The sequence below is a fragment of the Triturus cristatus genome, chromosome 7 (genome assembly GCF_964204655.1).
Source record: "Triturus cristatus chromosome 7, aTriCri1.1, whole genome shotgun sequence".
Lineage (NCBI taxonomy): Eukaryota > Metazoa > Chordata > Amphibia > Caudata > Salamandridae > Triturus > Triturus cristatus.
Window position 1 is genome coordinate 1,134,959,832 of NC_140590.1, and position 17,474 is coordinate 1,134,977,305.

Below are 17,474 nucleotides of genomic sequence, written 5' to 3' on the forward strand. Positions count from 1 at the left end.
GTATTAATGAGGGCACTTCTAAATCCTCACAACAGTGTTGACTTTTGGTGGGCTCAGGGCTTTAGCCGTATTCTGGAGATGCAAAGATATTTACCAGTTTGAACAGGCCAAATAGGACTCCATGTCCCACGAGTCCCATCTATACTAAAAGAGGCTACTCAAAACACAGCAGTTTCACAGGCATGTATCTTCTGACTAAGAGACCCCAGGTACCTTCTTTTCTGATGGTTCTCAATTCTGGGGTCGATACTAAAAACCGATTGGATGTAGGCAGTTTTTTTTGCACCCGGTCACCCACAGATCTACGGAGGATGCGATATGCTAAAACAAGATGGTCCTAAGAAAAATAGATTTAAATGGGAATTACTCTGCCACCCACTGGATGGGGTTTGGTTTGTAGAGTTTTGAAGCTTAGACCATGCTGGCAACCCTATTGAAAACTTCCCGGCCGTTGGTAGATTCAGAGGTGAATGGAACAGGTCAACCTTGTATGGCTGATCCTCCCAGTGGGCCTCGCAGCTTTGTTGTAGAGATGTTTTTTGAATCCCTCTGCCCAGCTTCCTCTGACAGGGGGTCTCTGGGCTGTGATCTCTTTTGGATAACTTTCCTCCTGCGGGGACCCCTTCTAGCCCCTCTTCGCAGTAGTTGTATTAAGCAATTAACCTGTGCTTAACTCCAGTAGCTTGGCACAAAAGCAGTCAGGCTTAACTTAGTGGAAATGTGTAAAGTATTTATACAGCACTTCTGCAGTGATATAGTGAAAGCACAACATAAGAAAAATTTCACATCAATTTAGAAAAAATAGAGTAAAATTTTAAAAATTATTTGAGACCAAAACAACAAAAATCCAATCAGAGATATACAATTTCATACTGTGGTTATCTGGTTGTGCTGGACTGAGACAAAGTCACAGGTTCAGACTAACCGCGATGCAGGGACGGGTTAGGCCCGCTGAGCAAAGTACCTTAAATCCTGGTTGTGGAGCATTGAGAGATACCGTGTCAAGGATGTCGTGCAGAAGTGATTCCGAGGAAGCTGCGGGGCTGTGATGGGAGACCTGAGTCATCGTCAAGGATGCCGTTGGGCGAACGACCTGCAATGTGAAGTCCAGCATCAAAATGCATCATGCACTGGTGGTACCAAAGAAGCTGCAGGGCTGCAATGTGGAGTCCTCTTTGACAATGCCGCCAATGAGGGACTGACAATGCGAAGTCCTACCTTGAATATGTGTCCCTCAACAGTGGTACAGGAGAAGCTTCAGGACAGCAATGCAAAATCCTGCTTCGACAGCGAGGATGCCGTCATCGAGGGGCTTGCGAATCGAAGGCCTGTGTCGAGGATGCGTTGCGCAGCAGTGATTCTGAATAGACTGCAGACTGCAATGGGAGGTCCGGCGGCGGGGATGCGTCAAGGTTCCACCTCCTCCCAGACTGTGGGAGTTTCAGGAGCAGGTTTCCCATGCCCCTTACCCTTTATCTTCTCTTTTTGGCCCCTTTGGTGTACCAAGAAGTAAAGTTATCCAAAACCCAGCACCTCGAGAGAGTGGACACTACTGCAAGATGATATACTTCTATAGGTGGCTTTCCACAATCTACTTGGGAGTTCTTCATCTTGCATAGATCGAGGGCTTGTGTTTGGACCCGAGAGAGAAACCCCATTGATGGTGGGTGATGCTGGTGGAGTGAGGTCCTTCATCTCACCGGAATAAGCGCCACAACACCTCCTTCGCCAGTCGTCGGAGGCTTTAACTGTGTTGTCTTGGCTGGGCCTGACCCAGCACACTTGCTCCTGCTGGGTCATGCAGGACCACAAGCCACCGAAAGCCATATTACCCTGGCCGCAGTCAGCCAGAGATGACTGTACTACTCCGAATACAGTAGACTTAGGTATAGTGCAAGGAAATGGCCTCAAAGGTACTGTGACATTTTACTTTATGAGACAAATACACAACATATTGTCTAAAGGGAGAAGTAGGTAAGTATGGGAAAACACGGTAAGGAGTAGATAGAGATGGTAAAACACAATAAGGAGTGGCTAGGGATGGGAGTACACGATAAGGGGGTGCCAGAGGACCTAACCCCACCTATTCCTGCATAAGGCAGTGCAATGCACTTGCATTGTAGAAATTGGAGAATACCTTGGCATGGTGGAAAGTCATTGCTAGTAAATGCTGGGGTCCTTTCAGAGTGGTTGCCAAATTACTTTCAGTGCACTGCATTTTCTTGCTTTTAAAATTGTATAATTGTATGTACACTGTTGCATGACTGAAGTAACATACTTTCTCTTTGGGTAAAAACATTAGCTGGACGTTTCATCATTGATTTTTAATAGTGAGTCCTGAACACCTCTGTCCCGCACCGCCTCCGTTAGCAAGCCTTGAACTGGCCGAAGTGCTAAAGGGGTGCGATTGGTGCTTAGTTTCAGACTAAATAAAACGTTAAGAATCAGAATACCAGTGGTAAAAAGGTTGTGATTGTTACAATCTCATCCCAGTAACCATAGTTACAATGTACATATTACAACTGCTACCGGATCAATGTTTATATCTTGTTTCAGTTATACAATTCCCTAAGTAGGTGGGATATGTGTTTCCTGGAGACAAATGCTGATTTAATACACCTTAATGCCTTCAATATTGTCTTTCACTGTATGCATTCTCTCTACTATATGTAACCACTCAAAGGATCATGGCTATGCTCCCGTCTGTGCCATGTGCAAACACTCTGACTGATCTTCTATTCATTTACATTTATCCACTGTCACCAAACATACATCATTTTCGGCACGTGAGAAAAGGCAAGGTCTATTAACAACAAATGTTTTTTTTCCTTGACTTTTCCCCAAAAATAATATGTATATATATATCTATATTCACTGAAAAAACCATAGGTTTTAAAAACGTTATAGTCAGAAATGAGCATTTAAGAAACCTTAGAAATTCACTGAAAAAACATAGGTTTCAGGGACGTTATAGTTAGTTGCACATTTCACTCATATAAAAACAGAGGAATTCGCCCGTTATAGTTAGTTGAGCTAAGTATAACTTGCGCCCCAGCAATGCACTACTGATGACCTCACATATTACATCACTCATGACATGCTCAGTGACATCACTGATGACATCACAGATAACATCTGATTGGAAGAGTTCCTGTATGAATAAGTATGTGTTTCTATAAGTGAAAGAAGCCTGGTTGCAAAATCATCCTGTACCCTCAACTTTTTCAGAGGGATACTGGTGGTAACTGAGTCTGACTAACCAGTCCTAGAGCCAGTGCTATGTTAAAAGACACTCAAAATACAGTGAAAACACCTACATACACTAGGGAACACTATGCGTTGGGGTCCCCCTGTGATTAGCATGACCTCCTCTGTAAGCCCCTAGTATATAATAGGGCAGGGGATTAAAACTACCTCTTAAAACGCACCACAGGGCGTGTTTGCACACGTCACCTCAGGCCCTGTCCCGTCCCTTCCCCACTGTGTAAACACGCCCTGTGGCCGTTTTAAGTTGGGATATTAAGTCCCCTTGAATCCTGAGGGTCCCTAGGGTCCAACTAGACCATTAGGTACCTCCAGTAAGCGCCACGGAGCTGCGTTGCAGAGAGATGTAAAAAGGGGCACGGCCTAGACCACCTCTCTGCAACGCAGCTCAGTGGCGCTCACTGGAAGTACCTGGTGGGCTACTTAGCCCCCAGGGGCCCTAAGGATTGAAGGGGAATTATTTCCCCAACTTAAAACGCGCCATAGGGCGTGTTTGCACACGTCATCTCAGGCCCTATCCCCTCCCTTCCCCACTGTGTAAACACGCCCTGTGGCCGTTTTAAGTTGGGAGATTAAGTCCCCTTGAATCCTGAGGGTCCCTAGGGGCAAAATAGCCCACTAGGTACGTCCAGTAAGCGCCATTGCAGAGAGGTGTAAAAAGGGGCACGGCCTGCACCACCTCTCTGCAACGCAGAGCAGTGGCGCTTACTGGAAGCACCTGGTGGGCTAGTTGGCCCCCAGGGTCCCTCAGGATTGAAAGGAAATTATTTCCCCAACTTAAAACGCGCCACAGGGCGTGTTTGCACATGCCACCCCAGGCCCCGTCCCCTCCCTTCACCACTGTGTAAACGCGCCCTGTGGCCGTTCTAAGTTGAGAGATTAAGTCCCCTTGAATCTTAAGGTTCCCTAGGGTCAAACTAGCCCACTAGGTACCTCCAGTAAGTGCCACAGAGCTGCGTTGCATAGAGGTGTAAAAAGGGGCGTGGCCTCAGAACACCTGTCTGCAACGCAGCTCCCTGGCGCATACTGGAGATACCTGTTGGGCTAGTTGGCCTTCAGGGACCCTCAGTATTGAAGGGGAATTAATTCCCCTAATTACAACTGGCCAGGGGGCGCGTTTGCAGAGTGCTGCAAGGAGGGGGCGTGGCCTCCGGCGCGATGCCGGTCTTTTATTTATTTTATTTTTTTAAGAAGGAGGGCTGTGTGGCCCCCCTTCTTTTTCAAATTTATTGGCCCTGGGGACCCCATCCCCCAGGTCCTGCACCCTAATTTTTGTTGTTGAAAAAAATTAATTTGGAAGGGGACCGCGTTGCCCCCCTCCCAAGGCCTTAATCGGCCCCGGGGACCCCAACCCCCGGGTCAGGGCCTTTTTGTTTTTTTTATTCTTTGGGAGGGGTGCTGCGTTGCCCCCCTCCTCAGGCCACTTATGGCCCCGGGGAGCCCATCCCCCAGGGCCGGCCTTTGTTTTTTTATTATTTTAAAAAAATATATATTTATAGAAACATCTAGGACATGCTGGACAAACCGTATGTACCTATCACCATGACGATTTGCGTGATATTCATTAAAAGGCGACTATGCATACAGTGAATCCACGTGGAATGTATTTACACCGCTAGTGAAGCTCTGACGTGTCTGACGCCCTACCGTGCCTAATCCCGGCGCCCCCGCCGGGGGGTACTCTCCAAGTAGACACCCTTGTCGTTTATTTATACAAACATGGGTAGCTATTGACGGGCACATTTAATACACATGCACACCAAGCCGTTCAAAGGGGATTCGACAAAAATTCGACCAAAACTATGCAAGAAACCCCCCTCACGGTTAATAAAACACACATCCACCACCGGATGTGTAATACTTTTTATTTTACTCTCTGGAAAGGAGACGAACCTCACTTGAGAGTCACAGCACGCTCCTGGCTGAGCCCAATGCTGTGTTACACCCACCAGTGCCCGCCGATTGCCACACACCTCTGTGTTGTATTCCACCAGCTAGTGCGTATGCTATGACACTCTCTAGCCCATGTGCACTGTAACACCACCCGTGAATATGTCATGCCACACTTGCCTTCGCACGGGTTATATTGCCCCATCTAACGTGCCTTCCTCGATGCCTATGTTATAACGCGCAGCGCTACGCCATACATATTACAATCTGGGATCCATATCTTTGTCACAGTGCATATGCAACGTTACCCTCCCCAGCACATATTTTATATTACAACTTTAGAGACTAGTTGGGTTACACAAGACTGCCCTGCGCATATTACACTCCAAGGCGCAGATCGCATAGCACGCGCTAGTGCCTGTGCTATCTCGCACTCTCCAATGAATGTGTCATTGCGCAAAATGTATTGCATATTATATTTCACGCCCGGTTCATCTTATATCACAATTTTCGGTGCATAGTTTATACCATACACTATATCTAGTTTTCATTTTCAATCGTGCTCTCAGGACTATGTTCTATATAACACTGCGTTCACCTACCTTTTTCACGGGCATTACATTTTGCGATGGGGGGTGGAGGGTCAGGGGGTGTTTCTGCCAAGTGAGCCCGGAGTCACAGTCAAAAACGTCCTCTTCTTCCTGAATAAAAGTGAGATTATGCTGCATACTTGTTCATATTTTAAGTAGTTCACACAGACACACATTTTAAAAACAGTAAAGTTCCTAATACCCACCTTCTCTGAACAGTTAGCTTGCTGCCCCATCCCCCTCATCCCTATCCTCTGTTGTCTGAATCCATGGACTAGCCTCCTCCCTCCTGCCATGCATGGTCTGATGTGCTGCCACTGCCCTCCATTTAGCATGATGTACCAGTCCACTTGCTCAATTCTATGCCCCATCATTGACCTCCTGCTTAGCCTCTATGCTTAGCTTGCTGCCCCTATTCTCCTTCCCCCTGCCCTCCGATGTCTTTGTGCATGCCCCTGCTCCATCCTTTTTGCCCACCATGTTCCATGGATCTGCCACTCCTATCTACTCTGAGTGTTCTGTTGAGCTGCGCTCCCCTCCCACCTGCCTAGCATTGTCAGATGACTATAACCTGTCCCTGCCACCTCCACCTTGCCTGTCCACCTGTCCACATGCCATGCCCCTATCCCCTTCCTCCTGTCCTCCATGGTCCATTTTACTGCCACACCCTTCTGCCCTCCCTAGTCTGTTGTGCTGCAACTGCTCCTCCTGCCTGCCCCGCGCGGTCTGTTGTGAGGCCCCTTCCCCTGAACTCTCTTGTCTGTGCCCAGGTCCTGACCCTCCCTTCTATCCTCCATGGTCCTTTGTGTATGCCCCTGAACCCTCCTTCTTGCCCATCATAGACATTGTGCTGCCACTAACCCTCCCGCTTGCCATGCATGGTCTTCATGGTCTTCTGTGCTGCCATGGCCCCTCCCACCTTCCCTGTGTGGTCAGCTAGCTGCCCCTGACCCCCTCCCACCTTCCCTCCATGGTCTGTGTGTATGCCATCATAGTCTCACTGTTGCTCTCCATGGTGCGTCTTGCTTCTAGTGCCCATCCTGCCTGACCTCCATGGTTATCTTGCTGCTCCTGCCCTGCCCACTTGCCCCCAGCCCTCTGTTTCCACGTGCAGACCCCTATTCCCTCCCTCCTGGCTTGTCTGTTCCATTGTAATGCCCCTGATCCGTCCCTCCTGCTCTTTATGGTCTGTTATGCTGCAGCTTTCTCTCCTGTCCATTATGGTCAGCTAGCTACCATTGCCTCTTTCCCCTCTGTTCTCTGTTGTCCATGTGCATGGTCCTGTCCCCTCTTTATTGCTTTCTATGGATTGTTGTGCTGCACTCCCGTCCTGCATGCCCTGTGTGGTGTATTGTGCTGCTGCAAACCCTGATGCCTGCCCTGCAGGGTCAGTTTGGTGCACCTCTCCATGTCCCTCCTGTCCACTGTTATCCAAGTTCATGTCCCTGCCCCAATTCCTCCTGCCTTCCATGATCCAATGTACCATACTTGCGAACATTTTGAACTTGGTAAGAGGGAGATTTTGAAAAAAAACAGGGGTATTGATTATCTCCTTTGAGTTACTTTGAAAAAGAGGAGATTGTAGACAGGAGACAGATCAAATAAAGCCCATTTGAGCTTAAAAACATTGGACGTTTCCTGGCTGAATCGGGTCTGTTGGCATGTATGTTTGTACTACCACTGCCTCTTCCTTCTGCCCACAATGGTCTATTATATTGCCACAGCCTCTCTTGCCAGTCCTGTATTGTTGGTTTGTTGCCCCTGCCCCCCTTTCCACTGCCCTCCATAGTCTGTTGTGCTGCCACGGCTCTTCCTGCCTGCCCAGTGTGGTTAAATTGTTGCCTCTGCACCCTCCTACCTGCCTTCAATTTTCAGAGCCCGTGCCCCTGGCCTCTGCCTCTCAACAGTATCCTAATGGACAACTAGATTACTAACATTCTATATTTATTACAAAAGTGTGGAACACCTGACGTCATCTTGATGTAATCAAAACTGTAATACCTAGAGCATTTCCTTTAGAAAATACATATATGAGAGGGTCTTATTTGCATCAAAATTATGGTTAGTGCTCTAAAAAACTAAAATGAGGACATATTTTCTGAGCGACAAAGCACTTTTAAATTATTTGTTATTTTTATGTTTTTTTATCCAGTTGGCCACTTGATTAAATGTTGCAGTTAGGGGAGAGGATGTGGTGTTACTTCCAGAGCTGCAGACTTTGCAACTGGGGAACCAGGTTGGAATTTCTGCTTCAGCTCGACATTTTGTGATTCTGGTCAAATCACTTAATCTCCCCATGTCTGCAACCAAAATGAATTTGTTCTTGTGTGATGTAACCTATGCTCATGTAAAACACTCCAATACCTGACAACTCTGCACTATATAAAACTGCAAAAACACAAAAAATAAGTGTTTTGCACACTTCTGTCATTGGGCTATACTTGGGCTACATCTGGGTGATATTTGGGCTACATTTGGGCTCTTTTGTCTCTGGTGGCCGTCTTGGGAGATTTATTTGTTATGAAGTTTCCTAATTTCCTCATTTACTGCAGTCTCCTCAGTAGGAAATGCTTTCAGTGTTTTACTTTGATTCCATCAAGAAGGTATTCAGCTATGTCACACATTTTCCATAAATTCGGAATGTTAGCACTCTAGTTGCTCATTAGATCACTGTAGTAAAGCTACTGCTCACCACGGAAGTCTGCTGCTGGTATTAAAAGTGCATTTTTCAGTCTGCATGTCACAATTTTTTAATGAAATAGAAGAGGATTTGAGAAGTCACTCAAAATGTGACCTAATTTTTCTTTCTTCAGCACTAATCATAATTTCTATGCAAAATGAACCCCCTCATTGTGTTCCTTTTTAAATTAAATGTTTTAACCCCTTCAGTGCCACGCCCTTTCCCCCTCCTGTGCCGGGCGTTGCACTAGTGGGTGGGGTTCATGACGAGATAGTCTCGTCATGGGCACAGCGCAACCGTGCTCCATGACGAGACTATCTCGTCATGGGCACTGAAGAGGTTAAGTGTTACCAGTTTATTCCATTCAAGATGGCTTCAGGTGTGCCATACTTTTGTCATAAGTAAGACAGTATGTGCTCTAGTTGTTCTTTAGAACACTCTGGGACATTCTGCCATTGGGCTATACTTGGCCTACATCTGGGTGATATTTGGGGTACATTTGGGCTCTTTTGTCTCTGGTGGCCATCTTGGGAGACTTATTTGTTATGAAGTTTCCTAATTTCCTCATTTACTGCAGTCTCCTCAGAAGGAAATACTTTCAGTTTTTTACTTTGGTTCCATCAAGAAGGCATTCAGATGTTGCACACATTTGCCATAAATTCGGAATGGTAGCACTCTAGTTCCTCATTAGATCACTGTAGTAAAGCTAAAGAAATAGAAGAGGATTTGAGAAGTCAAAATGTGCCCTAATCTTTCTTTCTGCAGCACTAATCATAATTTCTGTGGCAAAATGAACCCCCTCATTTTGTTCCTTTGCAAATTAAATGTTTTAAGTGTTACCACTTTATTCCAATCAAGATGGCTTCAGGTGTGCCATACTTTTGTCATAAGTAAGACTGTTAGTGCTCTAGTTGTTCTTTAAAACACTCTGGGACATTCTGTCATTGGGCTATACTTGGGCTACATCTGGGTGATACTTGTGCTACATTTGGGCTCTTTTGTCTCTGGTGGCCATCTTGGGAGACTTATTTGTTATGAAGTTTACTAATTTCCTCATTTACTACAGTCTCCTCAGTAGGAATACTTTCAGTTTTTTACTTTGATTCCATCAAGAAGGCATTCAGATGTGTCACACATTTGCCATAAATTCAGAATGTGAGCACTCTAGTTGCTCATGAGATCACTGTAGTAAAGCTACTGCTCACCAGGGAAGTCTTCTGCTGGTATTGAAAGTGCATGTTTCAGTCTGCATGTCAGAATTATTTAATGAAATAGAAGAGGATTTGAGAAGTCACTCAAAATGTGCCCTAATTTTTCTTTCTGCAGCATTAATCATACTTTCTATGGCAAAATGTACCCCCTCATTTTGTTCCTTTTTAAATTAAATGTTTAAAGAGTTACCACTTTATTCCAATCAAGATGGCTTCAGGTGTGCCATGCGTTTATCATAATTAGGACTGTTAGCTCTCTAGTTGTTCTTTGGAACACTCTGGGAAGCTGCAGTAGAACACAAAGGAATCAACTGACAGTCTCTGCCCTTGTTGGATGTACATGTTTTACTGAGAATGCCAGACTTCATTCTCACATGACTGAGAAAGATAATGTGAATTTACAGAAAATATGCTCTCTGTTTAGCTTATAGATCACCTTCCAAACCTCTGTGGGAAAAGCATGAGAAAATAGTTTTCTCTCAAACATGAATCATGATATCCCACAGGAAGGCTTTTTCACTTGGTAAAATCACCTTAGAACATACCACAGTTCCTAAAATGAGTATGGTACCATCAACAAATGATTTATAATGTAACTAAAGTCTTAAAACCTTCTATTAACTGCAATGCTTTTTAATGAGGTGCTATCATGTATATTGGTCCCAAGATGGCTGCCAACACTTCTTGGATGAAGTGCTGACAGCCAATCAGATCTCACGATGAGATGTGTGGTTAGGCTCCGCCCAGATATATATGTGATTTTACTTTTGATTCTCTCAGGAACTACTGAACGGATTTACACCATTTAAGCAAAAGGCACGACTCTGAACCAAGGTCTACCTTTCTGCCAAATTTGGTGTAATTCCGTTCAGCAGTTCGGGCTGTAGCTGCAGTTAAAGGTCCTATGGAAAATTGCATTGGGAAAACACGTTTTGGGACCCCCCTTTTTTCTCAGCCCCCGCTACAGGAATCATCCCGAGACTTTCAAGATAGGAGCGGACCGGAGCTGGCCAAAAGTTTTGAAAATTTCGCGAAGATTCGTCAACGGGCGCCAAAGTTATTCCAAATAGAATGTTGCGGATTTCCTATGGAAAAGAGGTCCTAACTGTAACTACCTACTGACGACCACCAGTAGGTAATATCTATATATATATATATATATATATATATATATATATATATATCAATCCACAAAAGTTACCTCAACGAAGGAGCCCAACACACGGGTAAGTATTAGCTTCCACAATTTATTCAAGGCTGTTTGGCAAACTTGATCATATCAGCACAGCAGTCATTACGCCAGACGCGTTTCGGGCTCCTGCCCTTAATCATTGGCTTTGGATGTCTCTAAGCAGGGAAACATTATGAGCACCTGAAATTTGATTACGCCCCAGTGGGTTCGGCCGCTCGCACAGCCTTCTGGTCATTGTGGTGCTCCAATCTTGTGTTGCTACTGTGAGCTGTTAAACCTGCAACAAAAATAAAGTCCAAGTGTTACCACAGTGGGTCACCATGCCTTCTTCCATAGTTTTGACAAACACCTCGTTGCCTCGAATCAAAGCACCCGTCCTGCTCATAGCGACTACCGTTTGGCATCGCTCAGGTCTGCATTGCCGCAGCGGGACTCCTCCACGGCTAGGAAGGCCGTTAAACATCAATCCGCAAAAGTTACCTCAACGAAGGAGCCCAACACACGGGTAAGTATTAGCTTCCACAATTTATTCAAGGCTGTTTGGCAAACTTGGTCAGATCAGCACAGCAGTCATTACGCCAGACGCGTTTCGGGCTCCTGCCCTTAATCATTGGCTTTGGATGTCTGTATGCAGGGAAACATTATGAGCACCTGAAATTTGATTACGCCCCAGTGGGCGCGGCCGCTCGCACAGCCTTCTGGTCATTGTGGTGCTCCAATCTTGTGTTGCTACTGTGAGCTGTTAAACCTGCAACAAAAATAAAGTCCAAGTGTTATATATATATACCAATAAATCCACTGCGTCTCACTTTCCACAGATAAGGACGAAAGAACAAGCACTGGAGTCGTGGCCTCAATCCAAAAGTGTGTTTATTTAAACACTAAGTCCGACGCGTTTCGGAGTTTACTGGCACTCCTTTATAACTATATATAGTTATATATATATATAACTATAACTACCTACTGGCGACTGCCAGTCGGTGTCATATATATATATATATATATATATATATATATATATATATATATATATATATATATGCATATATATATATATATATATATATATAGGAAAGATCATTTACAACGCTTGCGATACATCGCATGCCATTACAACACAAGTCGTTACAATGACGCGTTGTTACATCGCATGCCATTACAACACAAGTTGTTACAATGACTTGCTGTAGGGGGCAGAAAGTATTGGATTTTAAATGCAACACCTTCCTTTCTGTTGCACACACTGGAGTTGGAATAATAATATACTATTCCAAACACCAGTGACCCCCCTACAGCAAGTCGTTGTAATGACTTGCGTTGTAATGGCATATGATGTAACAACACGTCGTTGTAATGACTTGCGTTGTAATGGCATGGGTAGAAAACGCATGCGCTGTAATGAGTGCTATTCATATATATATATATTCATATTGCCCATATTGAACCAATAGGTGCCCAGTGCACTTTCTGAACCAGACATTGAGCTTGATAGTACTCCACACTGGTGATCACACACCGATGCTTCCAGAATGCACATAAATGCCCTTACACAGGACACACAACTGACAATTGGGCCACACTACGTCACCTCTATCTCCATTTATTTAATGCACTGTATGTTGTCTCAACATGACTGCCAGTGTGTAACAAGGCACTGTCATACATACCACATTCACACTCAGCCTCTACAGAAGCCACAGGTATGCTGCCCCATCAAGTCCTCTGCTGAATTTCCGTCCCACACTGATCCATGACATCTTTCTTGTTTCTGAAGTACACCCAAATGTCATAAGATTCCTAGAATAAACAAGAACATTTCCAACATTAAACAAGAATTGCGCTTAGCCTTACATAGACGTACCATTTTAGGTCTCGCCTACTAGTCAGCACATACACTATCTGTTGCAAGACATATTGTTAGCTTACACTTAATAGCACACCCATAGCTTACCATTGGTTTTTTTTATTGTCACTTTAATTTGCTTGCTTCTTATTCGCTAGATTGTGTGGTCTGTCCCTCCTCTTTCTGCCTTTGTCCCTCTCAGTGAGCATAGATGATGAAAGAAAAACACCTTCGCAATTTTTCTCTTTTTAGGTACAAATCCAATATAGATCTGTACCAAAATAGGAATAAAGGTAGCCATGTCATTTTGTAGGTGCATGCACTGGGCACGACAAAAGTTTTTTTACAATTCTTTAGCCATGCGGTAAGGCATCCGGGATGCTGTGCAGCATGGCTAAAGACCAGTGGCAACGCCAATAGTGCTCAAAGGTGAGACCTATTGGCTATGCCACTGCTTGTTGCTAATGTCTTGACCATATACATACAATATTTCTTCCTCTCTAAGGACACTTTCCAATATTTTTTCACTATGAATTATTCTTTCCAACCGCTCTCTAATCAATGCTTTTATTCACAGAGGGTCTGGTCTCACTTTCCACATACCAGTGACTCACATTTTAAAACTGATTTTGCGTGTATGTACGGGTATCTCTGTTTGAAGTTGCCTCTGCTTGTTTGCGGTTATTGCCATGTTTTGTAGTTCCCACTGCATGGAGTTGTACCCCACTTATTTCAAAGTATATAATGCATTTAATAATTGAATAGCATTCTTAAAATATGTCAACCCACACAGTACTTAAGTAACTTCCAGCCTTAAGGAAGCCCTAAGCACACTTGACACAGAGTTTGAAGCACGTGTTGGCTGAATCCTTAATTTGACCACCCGAAAAATGTGGATAAAAATTATATAAACTTGCTGAACCAGAATCTTTTATTATTTTCTATGTAAACTTTGAGTATGCTTTGCTTCTTCTTTGCTCACTGAAATGTATTTTGCTATTTTGCGAATCCACAATCAATCCTTTCAGTGGCCAACAACCCCTGTGCGACCTGGATCTCCTGAAAAAATTCCCTCCCTTTCACTCTCCTGATTGTCTCGTGTTAGCCTTGCTGTACAGTCTCTTGTCACTGCCCCAACCTAATTGATCCTGAAAGTACTGTCCCTTCCTTGGTTGGCCTCCTGCCTGTGACTTTTTCTGTCCTGAAATAGCACCCAGTTACTGCTCTGATGGAGCCTCACATTCCTGTCCTAAGAGAGCCTCATGTTATGGTCATTGTGGTGATGGAACCTCGTGTTACTCTCACTGTCCTGGCTGTCTCCTGCCACTGTCTCTTACCGGCTTTTCTCCTACAACAGTCAGTAAGTACCCCCTTTAGTTTCTTGATGCAGTCACTGCTGGGTAGCTTGAGTTCCCTGTCACTATTAATGCCTTGTTAGAGTTTCCTATTTCTGTCGCTGCTCTGGCAGTCTCATGCTACAGTCCATGTCCTAGTGACCCCCTGCTACTCTCACTATTCTGCTACATGCTCCTGACTCTGGCAGTCTCCTGTTAGTTTTATAATATGAAGATTTATGAATTCTGTATAATGAACATTTTTTCATGGCTCCAACATTTCTTTAATACATTATAGGTGGCTTTCCATTATTAGTCAGTGGTTGTCTTGTGGCATTGCAAATATAGGTATATGGGTTTTTGTATGATTGATTTGTGGTATTTTTTAGATGATTGGTTGAACAATTATTTTATTTGGCACTGAAGGGAATTTATTGTCTTCTTAGTCTCCTGTTAGCACCACTGCCATGGACAATCCCCCCTGCAACTGTCACAGTAAGCTTTCTTGTTATTACCCTGAAAGAGCTCCATACTACTGTCAGTGCCCTACATACCGTCTTGTTATTGCCCTGGTACTGTCCCCATACTGCCAGACATGTGCTACTGCACCGCCTTGAAAGAGTCAGGAGGTACCGGACCTGGAGATGATCACGCCTCTGATCACGCCTCTGTCACTGGTCACTGTCCTGATTGAACTTCTTGTTTCAGTCTCTGCCCCCAATAGATCTTCTTCTTACAACCCTGATAGTGCTTCCTGTTTCAGTGACTGCCCCAATAGATCTTCTTGTTATTGCCCGAATAAAGCTTCATGTCACTGCCCTATAGACCTTCTTAGTATTGCCATGTCACTGCCCTGCCAGCCCTGTGCTACGTCACTGCCTTGAAAGACCCAGGGGTTACTGGAAATAGAGACAATCACGACACTGTCGCTTATCACTGCCCCGATACCGAGCACTCTGTCCCTGGAACTTCCTCCACAGGGGCTGTGGGGTCTGGAGGGCCTTCTTCCTCCTCTATGGAGTGGTTTTCGGGACGGGGCTGCTCTGCCCCCAGGGACACTCTCAGGTGCTGCTTTGTCCTTCGTCCCCGAAGCCTGTGCTGATGAGCGAGGCACTTTAAGAGCCTTGGAGAGAATGCGCCCTGCTGGCAGATCCCATCATCTGATTAGTGAGAAATTAATTAATTTAGGAGGAGGCCCGTGCGCGTGGCAGAGGACGGAGATAAGAGGGGCACACCGTCCTGGCCTGTGAAGGGCAGCGCGCAGCCATAGTACAAGACCAGCATGGATTCCATGGCGCAACACCGTCCGTTAACCCTTTCCTCATCATCAAGACCTAAGCTAGGGTCCAAAATCAGTGCCTTCTGTTGTGTTCCACAGACTGCTGTAAGGAAGGCTTGAAAGACCCCAGCCGCTGCCAATCGCTTCCGGTACATACTTTTTCTTCCACTCTGATCACAGACAAGTGCCAGGGGCGGCTCCTCCATTTGGGCGGAGGAGCGTCGGCCCACTGCTTTCTCGCAGTGCGAGAAGCAGAAACATAAAATGGTATTTATAATACCATTTTATGTTTCTGCTTCTTGCACAGCGAGAAAGCAGAAGGGTTTGGTTGGGGGCGGGTGGGCGGGTCTGCTCGAGGGAGGGGAGGAGTGGCTTGCACAATGCTGCGAGCCCTGACTGTTTGGTCGGCCCTCTGGGGCCGATAAAAACCAGTCATGTGCACTCTCCCTTTTCTTCATGTAGTCTGCATGCAGCACATGGAGAAAATGGCCTCCCCATAGACACCTGTGTGGTCGTCGTCCCAACCAATCACATTGCTGCCATTGCAGCGTTATGATTGGCTTAGGGGAGGGGAGGGAGGCTGCCTGCTTCCTGTTCCTGCGGAGGCAGGAAAGCAGGAGCAGACTTAGCAGTGAAGATGTGGGACCCGGGAAAGAGATGCTTTTTTATTTGTTATTATTTCAACCCCCCTTGCGACCACTCGCCCGTCCCTCACGACCACTCGCCTATCCCCCCACGCAAGCCCGTGCACGCCCCGCCCCCACCCGTGAGCCATGCCGGCCACAACTGGACAAGTTCCACGTGTGACAGAAATGACCAGATGTGAGTCACGTGCCCATGTTGCCGGGAGACTCTGGTTGACCCCGCTGACTAGGCTCAACTAGGTTGAAACTGATCTGGGACTGCTTGTGCTCAGGGGCGAAGCTTGATCAGTAAGATTGAGGTGGGGGTTTGTAAGCTTCAGATTTTCCAACAATCTAGCTGGCATTAAATATTAAAATGCATTGAACGACAAGCAGGGCGCATGAGAGGGCCTAAGGAGCAGTGGAAAGGGAGAGGAATGCAGATTGGTGGGAATACTAAGAGAGATAACACGATATTTTGTAAAATACCCAACATTTTTGAGGACTTTCAAAACCAAGAAGCAGAGAGTGTTTATGCGTTTTTGTCTTTGTGTATTTAAACATCCTTGGTGAAATCAGTGCTTTAAATGGGCCGGTACTCACCGGTACGGAGTACCTGCACTTCTTAAATTTATCACTGTGAGTACTGGCACTTCTCTGCTGCCTTGGAGAGTACCGGTACTCATGACAAGGTAGGTTTAGTGGCTGTGAGTGCTGGTGAGCAGGAGTGGAACTTGTCTCTGGCAGCAAAGGCGCCGCTTCTGTCTCCAGTCCTCGATCTGAGCCTCAGCTGAGCTATTCAGCAGGGCGCAGTTGAATAATGTTCGGTGCTCACCATCACGCTGTGCTTGACAAAGCAGGGTCGAGATTCATTGTACCTGCTAGTGTGCACATGTGATTTTCAAAGCACAGCACTTCAGGTAGGGTAAAGTCCGTGCAGGGTAATACTTTAAACATAAACATTTTATCAGGGGCAAGGACAGATTCTCACACTTCCCGTACTTTTTCTCGATCAGAGGGTTAATGCCCAGACAATGCGATCGAAGAGGCCCCTGGAGCGCTAATCTAACCGTTTTCTGCAGTGAGGCACCTACCTTCCTAACGCCACATGCCTCAATTACTCGGTCTGTGCATAGAAGGCTTTCTTATGCCAAAGAAGCTGAAAACTAGCCGCCAACCCTGTGTTTTCCACACATTCCTAACACTTTCCTTTAGATGCGCCTGGCTCCCTTCTTGCTCTGTCACACTGTTGTGGAGGAGCCATGTCCGGTCAGCGCCCAGGCTGTGGCAGGATGTTGCATTTCCTGCCTGCCAGCCGGGGCCCAGGGCACCCAGGAATTCCCCTGCTACATGAAGTTAAAGGAGGAAGCCGCTGTTCCAGAATCGATCACCTGCTCACCTCCTCCTGACCTGGACTGTGCTATTGCTGTGCCCAGCACAGAGCCCAACTTCTGCCCCAGACTCATCACACCAGCGCTACCTTTTGTCTAAACTAGCAGTTTTGCTGATGTATTAGTAGTGCTAAGTGTTTAACATTCCTGCTTGACAGTGACACTACGAAGCAGCAC

The 17,474-nt window shown here is 45.7% G+C and overlaps 1 protein-coding gene across 1 annotated transcript in view; it reads right to left on the reverse strand.

The window, feature by feature from the left end:
• Positions 1-12,512: 12,512 nt before the first annotated feature.
• The window catches only part of LOC146811243 (uncharacterized), a 138,578-nt gene continuing 133,616 nt past the window's right edge, over positions 12,513-17,474 (reverse strand). Inside the window, exon 4 of the mRNA XM_085615051.1 lies at positions 12,513-12,624. Within this exon, the coding sequence (XP_085471177.1) occupies positions 12,513-12,624 (112 nt within the window). The remainder of the gene's footprint in view (positions 12,625-17,474) is intronic.